The 10,076-nt window shown below is 43.4% G+C and overlaps 1 protein-coding gene across 6 annotated transcripts in view; it reads right to left on the minus strand.

Annotated features, from left to right (window-relative positions):
- QSER1 (glutamine and serine rich 1) overlaps positions 1 to 4,423 on the minus strand; it is an 82,347-nt gene extending 77,924 nt beyond the window's left edge. For 5 of the 6 annotated variants that reach the window (XR_010322447.1, XM_064288321.1, XM_064288316.1 and 2 more), the window contains exon 1: positions 4,224 to 4,423. Coding sequence is in view for 4 of the 6 variants with exons in the window: in XM_064288321.1 (XP_064144391.1) it covers positions 4,224 to 4,408 (185 nt within the window). In the remaining 2 variants the exon portion in view is untranslated. Of the gene's footprint in view, positions 1 to 2,398; positions 3,949 to 4,223 lie in introns of those variants that run through there. The other variant, XM_010592149.3, reaches the window with a different exon arrangement.
- Between the last annotated feature and the right edge of the window lie 5,653 nt (positions 4,424 to 10,076).

Consider the following 10,076-nt stretch of genomic DNA (forward strand, 5'->3'; position numbering starts at 1 on the left):
AGCATGTGACTGAGCACACACAATTCCCAGGTTTCCCGCCTGAGCAACTAGGTGAATAGAGGTGTGACTTACTGAGATGGGCCTCACTAGAGAAGAAGTGGTGCGGTAGGAGGGGAAAATGCCCAAGACACAAAGAGGCAGCTGGACATGTGACTTGTGGGGCAGAAGAGGTTTTGGCTGAAGACATAAATACAGGCATCTTCACACACAGATGGTATTTAAAAGCCAATGGGCATGGATGTGATGTCCTTAGGAGAAATTACAAAATGGACAAGTTGTATCAATCCCAAACCCGGAGGGAACAACATATAAAGATTAAACAGAAGAGGATTAAGAACTAGTTTAAAAAAACACAGAAAAGCAGTGGTCAGAAAGGTAGGAGAAAAATCAGGAAAGTAGAAGTGAAAGGCAACATGTTTCAAGAAGGAAATGGTCAAGAGTGACAACGAACACTGAAATAGGGGTAATAATAATGATTAGGTTTCTGGGCCAGCTCACAAAAGAGCATTTAACCTATAATATAGATAGATTACAACACTATACTACCACAAAGTATTGCATACAGTGGTTAAACATGCAGGCTCTGGGCCCACACTGCCCCAAGTTTAAATCCCAGCTCCACTACTTATCAGTTATGTGACTACGGCTATATTACTTAACACCTCCGTGCCTCAGTTTCCCCTTCCACAAAAAGAAGGTACAAATAGTACCTGTCTCAAAGGATTGTTGTGAGGATTAAAGTAATATATGTGTAAATGAATATATATACACACATACATATACTTAAAATAGCACAAATTATTTGCTCAGCAATTGATAAAATGATAGCTACTATTACAACATTGTTTCCATGTAAAAATACTTTCTGAACTCTAACAACAGAAGTTTGATTTGAAAACATTCTTTTACCATAGAGTCGCTCTGAGTCGGAATCAACTTGATGGCACTGGGAATTTAGGATGTCCCTGCTCCTTACAAATTGTGATCTTACAAAGTTTTTTTCCAAAAGCCTTGAGGGAAACTCTAGATTTAAAACTTAATTCAAAATGTATTCAAACAACCGCCCTTCATATGGAAGCTGACCATTTTTAGAGAAGCTAATCATTGTCTTTTTGGAGGAGTACCTATCACATATATTACACATTCATACTATAAAAAGAAAGTACATATGTATTAGGAAATTCTAAAAACTATCTTTAGTGGCAAAAAGTAAGACTGTGTTTCAAGTTAGAAAGGCAACAATCAAATATAAATCTAAAAACAAAGTATTTCCATTCACTCTCTCGGGTGTATTCAAATGCAAACACGACATCCATCACTATAATGAAACAGCCTGTCTCTTCCTGTTCTGCAAAAGATATAAATATCAGGTAGAAAAAAGGGCAGTAAGTCTGCAGTTTAATGCTTCCTGACCATCGTTTTACTTCCAAAAGCTGCAAGGGTATTTACAGGATCTAAAACAACCCCACAAAAATTATTTCCAACTGCATGGTGATAGACAAAGGATATGTTCTTTTGGTACCTAAATCTCAGACAAGCACAAATAAACGGACATTTATATAAGCAATGTTTATACCTGAACTTTTCATGTACCTAGCAAACACTATTTAAGGTAAAATGCTGGGTTTTCCCATTGGCTCATTATTTTTCAACTGCTAAAACAACAGAAACACCTGATATCTGATGGAGCCGTTTTATCCCAGAGTATTGCTTCAAAACTCATGAAGAATTGTTTACCACGCTCTCTCCCCACCAACTGATGAAAATGTTTCATTTCAGGATCAAAGACATAAGGTAGGTTGTTAGATCCCATGTCAGTAACAACTGCATGTCATTACCATCTGTCAGCTTCTGAAGAGGTTATTAGAAACAAGGTGACAGACAAGCTAATTCTTTATGGATAAGTATCTGTATTACGTCATCACAACTAGTACTCATTTGCACCTTCAGAAGAAACTGCCACAAAGGGGAACAAAAACATTCAACTGCTACATTAATTATGAAAAAGCTTTTATAAATGTTATACAAATATGAAGAAGCTTCTGAAAATGCAGAATATTTAAAAATTTGCAGGACATATTTCAGATTCTGTATTTTTTATATAACTGAAATCAAAGAGGACATTTGCAGTTTGAGGAATAAAATGAGGTACAATTAAGAAATGTGTGCAGCCCTGTACAGATGGCCTGATCCTAACACAAGATGTTAACAAAGCAGGTTGGTGGGGAGAGGAGGAAAAGCCTGCATTTCCTACACTGCAATTCAGCTGACCCCACCCCAAAAAATATTTTTTTTTATAAAGGAGTTGGAGGGGGTTAGCATTTAAGTATCAATTACTTCCAATAAACAAAAAAATCAATCTTTTTTTAGATTATGTGTTCCAAATGAATCTACTTACTGTTTTCAAATGTGTTTGGGAAGTCATTCTGTGTTACTTTGATAAATAACATTTGGAAAATATGACAAGTAGATTTTAGTTTCTTGCCTCAGAAGTACTCTGCTAAAAGAAATAACAGAAATAACTAGGTTGCATTTGTTTCATTTACCTAATAAAACATTTTACATCTAAAATATAAAAAATGCTGCACAAATACCTATCATTGATATTCACTGAAGAGTAATTTTAATTTGTAAATTATCATATTCAATGCAAAAGCTCCTTGAAAAATGATAGTCAAATTACTACCAAAAGGAAATAACTAAAGGGCCAAGTAGCTTTCATAAAACTCCTTAAAATGTTTTAGTTCTATATAATACCAAATAATGGCTGTTTCTGAAGGGTTTCAGCGATCAATTTAGCTCCAAAATGGCATATCACTTTTTTTTTAACCCAGTTCTTTTAAACAAAGGCCCTAAAATTTTCTACGAAAGCTACACATTTTCCTTTTTATTGAACCAAATTGTTCTCATTCTCATTCACAGTCATTCCAAGGTACAAACTAAGACAAAGGCCAGCTACATATTTTCCAAATCATGAACACAGAAACTTTCATTAAAAACAAGCAGTCACCTAAAACACTATAATATATAAAATTAAAAAAAAGTTCACTTTTGTGAAAATAATGAAGAAATCGGATGAGATCATAAAGCCACAAAGCTTCCTGTTGGTAACTGAGGATGAAGTCATTAGCAACCCAGGATTCCCCGGTCCTTGTAATCAGAAGCTGCACCTACCAGATTCAGTATTGTTCGGAAGAGGTGGCTTTAAAACACCCCGCTCCCAAATCCTCCAAATCAGACCACGCCTTCCAGTTATCATTCAAATGGGACCGTTTCACAGTGTGGTACTTCTACACATATTTCACGACCTTAAATATTTAGTAAGAGCCAACATTCTAGATTTCCTTGGTCATGCTGGAGAAAAGATGAACTCTTGAACTCCGCGCTACATAATGAACCCGGGCTTCAGAAACGGAGATGCAGAAGCATGCTTTGGTTCTTCAACCTTTATGGCCTTCCTTGACCCTCCCCCCAAAACCTTCCCAACTCTTGGTCACCTCGAGACACAGAAGGAAAAGAGAGGTTCCTTACTTCCTGCTGTTGTTAAAAGGGGCGGGGGGGGGGACCCAAGAGTAACTTTGAACGCGTGGAAAAGAAATCTCATTCTCTTGGCCACCACAGCAAACATATGTCACCCAGCCCGGCACAGCGTTCGCGCCCCGCCTAGCCCCGGGGTTTCTCCCGCAGCTCATTCCTCCCGGGTCTCCCACTGTCAGGGACACAGTTGGGCTCGACTGGGCTTGGAGCCGCCTCCTCTCCCCGTCTCCCCCACTCTCACACCGCCGGGGGCCCCAAGACCACATTGTCGGCCACTCAGGTTCCAATACAATGGAATATCACTGCCCGGAACTCCCGGGCGCCCCCCTCGATGCCCTGAAGCCAGTCCCGGGTCTCCCCGATCGCCGAGTTCAGCCACGAGCCCAAACTTCACCATGTGAGAGCCCAGGACCCCAGAGGGTGACGGAGCCCCACAGCTCCCGCCCAGCCCTCCCTCCACCCGCGCTCCCCGACCAGCCCCAGGCGCGAATCCTGCACTGGGCTCCCCCATCCAGCCCGGGACCACCCCAGAGGAGTCATCAGCCGCCTCTCCCGGCGAGGGGCGAGGCGAGCGGAGGCTCTCCGCCCGGCCCGGACCCCTGGGCGGCGCTGCACCGGCGCGAAGGCCCCAAACGCATCCCCGGCCTTTCCTGGCCCACCGCGACCCCGCTGCCCACCCTCCCTACCTGGCCTTGAGGCTGGGGCTGCTGCCGCTGCTGCAGCTGCTGCTGCTGCTGGCCGCGGCGGCGGCGGCCCCCGGTTCGTAGGCCCAGGCGGGGGCGGGGGGCTGTGCGGCAGCGCTGGCTGCGGCGGGGGCCGCGGGCGGCGGCGGTGGGTCGGCGAAGCCCGAGGTCGCGTAGTTCCTGTCCATCGTAGGGGCTGCGTCGGGAGGGCGGGCGGCACTGGGGGCTCCTCTCGGGCCCTGTGTGAGGGGGACGGGCGGGGGGGAGGGGGCGGGGGGAGGAGGAGGCGGCGGCGGCGGAGGGAGCTGCCCCCTCACATGGCCCCGGCGGGCGGGCGGGCTGGCGGGCGGGCGAGCGGACGGCGCGCTGGGGAGTCTGTGCCGGGGACTCCGGGGCCGGGGCAGGCGGCGAGGCCCGAGCCGGGCGTCAGGGAAGTGGAGGCGCCCGCAGCCGGGACTCGCGGCGGCGCCCGCGGCGGCGGCGGCCGCTTCGCCCCATGTTGGTGGATTTCCCAGGATGCACCTCCCGCCCCCCTCCGCCCCACGGCCTCGCCCCGCCTCCCCTCGGCGCCCCGCGCTCCCGGCTCGCGGGCCAGACGGGCGGCCGGTGAGGCCGCGGCGCGGCGGGTTTACTCCCGAGAAGCAGCCGGCACGGCGGAGGCGCGAGGCCTCCCGGCCCTGCCGGCACTGGCGACGAGGAAGGACGCTCGCTTGCCCGGCTGGCGAGGCCGTAGTTCACGGGTCGCGGACTTCCCGCTCTGGGCAGCTCGGAGGGGAGCTGTCAGCAATCGCCGCGCCCTGCGTGGGAGGGGGCAGCGCCTGGGGCTCGCCCCGCGCGGGGAGGGAAAATCGAGCGGAAACTCAGGGTAGGGTGCTGCAGAGGGGGTGCCTTGTCAACGCTTTGGAAGGAGTTCGTTATTTGACCCTTCCAGTTATCTTGAATGACTCAAATACTCAGTTCCCACATTGCGATTTTTCTCAGCGCTTAGCCCCAAACCAGAAACAGCTGAGCAGGCTCTTTTACAGTTCCGCTTACTCCCTTCCTGCCCAAAGCTTGCTGGGCTATAGAGGACCCTTTTCCTGCTGTTAGGGGTAGTTTATATTCAAAGAGATTTAAATTCAAACGTATTATTTTCCAGTCCTCGTTGAAAGGGCCTTTCCCAGGGGCTCTTATTAACTGTTCCCCACCCCCACCTTGGGGATTTTCTCTTTCTGGATTTCCGAATCTTCTATCCCAAGATAAATACTGTCTCTTCATTGATTAATCCAACCACCATCTGGATGGCTTTAATTACAATAAATTTAAACTTGCCATGCACACTTGGTGTGAGGGCTTTTTGTTTAAAGACTTGGAAGTTAAGCAGGACCCTCTACCCAAACATTTCCTCTCTGACCTCCAAGCTGTTTGGTGTGTGGTAATTTAACGATTATTTGAGATTCTTCTATTGTATATCAAGGTTGTGTTTCTTTTAATAATTAATGAATAGAGGCACTCGGAATCATAGAACTTGTCAAGTTTGGCCCTTAAGTCATAAATTAAAAAGTTAAAAATAACAGTAAAATTTATATTTACTTTAAAGATCTCCTCCCTTTAAAAAAAAATCAATATTAGTTTAACACCTAATATATGCTCAGCACAGAAATCTCACCCTCAAGATAAGCCTAACATAAAAGTTTAAGCAAACCAGACAGACATAATAGAAGGCCTAATAAACTTGATACAGTATCTCTGGTCACCGATTTTTAAAAGCAGTTTAAACTTGGTTAATACCCATTTAACTGATACTGGATCTGCTATTCCTTCCGAGTTTGGCTTAATCTTTCCTGAGATTGTTTTCCTCCTGGAGCCTACATCCTTTTGTTTCCATTCATTCCTTTTTGTAAATCTTTCTGCACCTGTGATGCTTGGAGCCTGGTCCTGGAGTGAAGAAGCAAGGAAGTGAGTAGTTGTTATTTGCAAATGAATTCAACATGTAGATACAAGTGACCTTGCCAATTTTATGCTAATTCCCGTATGCATTTACTGAGGTTACCTTTGAAAAGTGGCTTTCCTTGGGGAAGGAATTTGATAATCTGAGATCCTGCATAGAAGTAACATAAATCATCCTTACAACATTTATTTTCTTCTTGCAGACTTGAAATCTATAATCTAAATAAAACAAAAACGTTTTCATTACTATTACATTTATGAGTACTTTTGTGAGCACTAAAGTTTTGTCTCTATGGAAAGTGTAGGAAATGGAGTGGCATGCTATAAATGTTTTATGGCACTTAGTTTGAGATGCCCACAACTGGTACTCTCAGAGTGAGTTATGCTGGCAATACCAAACAAGTGGCAATAAAATCTTTATAGTCTCTCACACCATTATGTAGTTTGTTTATGTCACATAAATCAGAGAAAAGATATTAAGGGAAAATTTTAGTATTTTTAAATACTACTGTCACTATATGTGTTGTTCCTTTGCCTGTTCAGTGAAATTTCCTTAGTTTACCCAAAGTCAACACAATTATATTTCCACATGTATATAACATGTCTACAAATAAAAAAAAAAAAAATAGCAACATTAAATATTTTTACAATTTGGTAAAATTGATGATTCTATTTGAAGAATGTCTTCTTCCCTACTGAAAATATACTCCCAACTCTGCAGCCTTGTCCTGGTCTCTCAAATTATACTCAAGTTGCTTTAAGTCTGAAATAGGCAGTGTCAAAAATCTAGAATGAATTTTGTTGTTCTTGTTCTAAATAAGGAAACCCTGGTGGCATGGTGGTTAAGAGCTATGACTGCTAACCAAAAAGTTGGCAGTTCGAAATCACCAGGTGTTCTTTGGAAACTCTGTGGCGCAGCACTCCATCCCACAGGATCGCTGTGAGTCAGAATCGACTCGATGGCAATGAGTTTTGCTTTAAATAAAAATTTCCATTCCATTCTTTGCCTATGGAACTCCTACTCATCCTTTAAGATCCGAATCAAAATGTCTTTCTTGACATTTCCCCAACTCCCCCAGGCAAAACCACTTGTTTCCCTTTCAACTACCCCATGGTGCTTTATTCAATCTTTATTATATTTAGCATTATCATGTTGCATTACAATTAGTTGTGTATCTGCTTCTCTTCCTCATATATTATGAGTTCCTTACAGGTAGGGGTTGTGTTTAATTCATCCGTGCATCACCAGCACCTAGTACTATAAACCCGTTGCTGTAGATTCCAACTCATAGCGACCCTATAGAGCAGAGTAGAGCTGCCCATAGGGTTTCCAAGGCAGAAATCTTTAAGGATAGATTGGCACAGTGGCTGCAACAATGTGTTCAAGCATAACAATGATTGTGAGGATGGTGCAGGACCAGGCATTGTTTCCTTCTGTTGTGCATAGGGTCACTATGAGTCAGAACCCACTTGACTGCGCAACAACAATCTTTACAGAAGCAGAATGCCACATCTTTCTCCTGCTGAGCAGTTGATGGGTTTGAACTGCAGACCTTTGGGTTAGCAGCCAATCACTTTAACCACTGCACCACCAGTGCTCCTCCTAGTACTATGCCTGGCACTGTTTTAGGCTCTAAATAGAAGTTTATCGAGTGAATAAATACACATACAAAACCTAAAAAAATCAAAGCCATTGCCATCAATTTCAATTCATAGTGACCCTATAGGACAGAGTAGAACTGCCCCATAGGGTTTCCAAGCAGCAGCTGGTGCATTCGAACTGCCAACCTTTTGATTGGCAGCTGAGCTCTTAACAACTGCACCATTAGGGGTTCCTACTACTTTTAAAATACCCATTCAGAACTTCCATTTAGTCATTACATGTTCTTTCAACTAGGAAAAAAAACCTATTTGTAGCTCAGTCCCAAAATTCAAGGATAGGGTTCGAAAATAGATTAAACTAAAGGCGGTTTGGTTGCAAGATGAATCGAAGTAAGTCTTAGGAAGGAGTCTTTCCTCCTACCCAGTCTCCCCATTTACACTCTCTTCTGATTTTATTGTCTAGGAGTTAATGGTGATTTACATAATGTACACCAGTGTTCATTGCAGCATTACTCACAATAGCCGCAAGGTAGAAACAACTCGAGCGTTCATCAAGAAATGAATGGATAAACAAAATGTGATATATATGCACCAAGCCCATTACTCTGGAGTTGATTCATACTAAAGTTATTGTTAGGTACCATCAAGTCGGTTTTGACTCATAGTGACCCTACATACAACAGAACAAAACACTGTCGGATCCTGTGCCATCCTCACAATCGTTGTTATGCTTGAGCCCATTGTTGCAGCCACTGTATCAGTCCATCTGGTTGATGATCTGCCTCTTTTTCGCTGATGCTCTACTTTACAAAACATGACAACCTTCTCCAGGGACTGGTCCCTCCTGATAACATGTCCAAGATGAAGTCTTGCCATCCTTGCTTCCAAGGAGCTTTCTGGCTGTACAGCTTCCAAGTCAGATTTGTTCATTCTTCTGGCAGTACGTGGCATAGTCAGTATTCTTTGCCAACACCATAATCGAAGGTATCTATTGTCCTTCCCTCTTCCTTATTCACTGTCCAGCTTTCATATGCACATGAGGCAATTGAAAACACTATGGCTTGGATCAGGCACACCTTGGTCCACAAAGTGACATCTTTTTAACACTAAAGAGGTCTTTGGCAGCAAATTTGCCCAATGTAAAGCATCATTTGATTTCTTGACTGCTGCTTCCATGAGTGTTGATTGTGGATTCAAGTAAAATGGAATCCTTGACAACTTCAATCTTTTCTCCATTTATCATGATGTTGCTTATTGCTACAGTTGTGAGGATTTTCTTTACGTTAAGGTGTGATCTATACTAATATAGATTTTGGATGCAGGCTGCCACATCTATAGTCTTTGTGCTTCACTTTCAGCAAACAAGGTTGTCATCTGCATATCACAGGTTGTTAATGAGTCTTTCTCCAATCCTGATGCCCCGTCCTTCTTCTCAGATTATCTGCTCAGCATACAGATTGAATAAGTACAGTGAAAGGATACAACTCTGATGCACACTTTTCCTGATTTTAAACCACAGTATCCCCTTGTTCTGCTCAAACAACTGCCTCTTGGTCTATGTACAGGTTCCTCAGGAACATAAAATTAAGCGTTCTGGAATTCTCATTCTTTGAAATGTTATCCATAATCTGTTATGATCCACACAGTCAAATGCCTTTGCATAGTCAACAAAATACAGGTAAACATCTTTTTGGTATTCTCTGCTTTCAGCCAAGATCCATCTGACATCAGCAATGATATCCCGAGTTCCACGTGCTCCTCTGAATCTGGCTTGAATTTCTGCCAGTTACTTGTTGATGTACTGCTACAAACATTTTTGAATTATCCTCAGCAAAATTTTACTTATGTGTGATATTGATGATATCCAACTCATAGCAACCCTACAGGACATAGTAGAACTGCCCCATAGGGTTTCTAAGGCTGTACATTTTTATGGATGCAGACTGTCACATCTTTCTCCTGTGGAGCAGCTGGTGAGTTCAAACAGCCAACCTTTTGATTAGCAGCTGAGTGCTTAACCACTGTGCCACCAGAGCACCTGTATATATGTACAATGGAATATAATTCTGCCATAAAAAGAAATGAAGTTCTAATACGTGCTACAACATGGATGAACTTTGAAAACATTATGCTGAGTGAAATAAGCCAGACAAAAAGGGAAGAATACTGGGTGATCCCATTCAAATATGATATCTAAAATAAGCAAATGTATAGTTTTATAGAGACAGAAAGTAGATTACTGGTTAACATAGGCTGGAGGGAAGAGGGAAAGGGGAGTGATTGCTTAATGGGTACAGAGTTTCTGTTTGGGGTGATGAAAACATT

The sequence above is a fragment of the Loxodonta africana genome, chromosome 7 (genome assembly GCF_030014295.1).
Source record: "Loxodonta africana isolate mLoxAfr1 chromosome 7, mLoxAfr1.hap2, whole genome shotgun sequence".
NCBI classification, from domain to species: domain Eukaryota; kingdom Metazoa; phylum Chordata; class Mammalia; order Proboscidea; family Elephantidae; genus Loxodonta; species Loxodonta africana.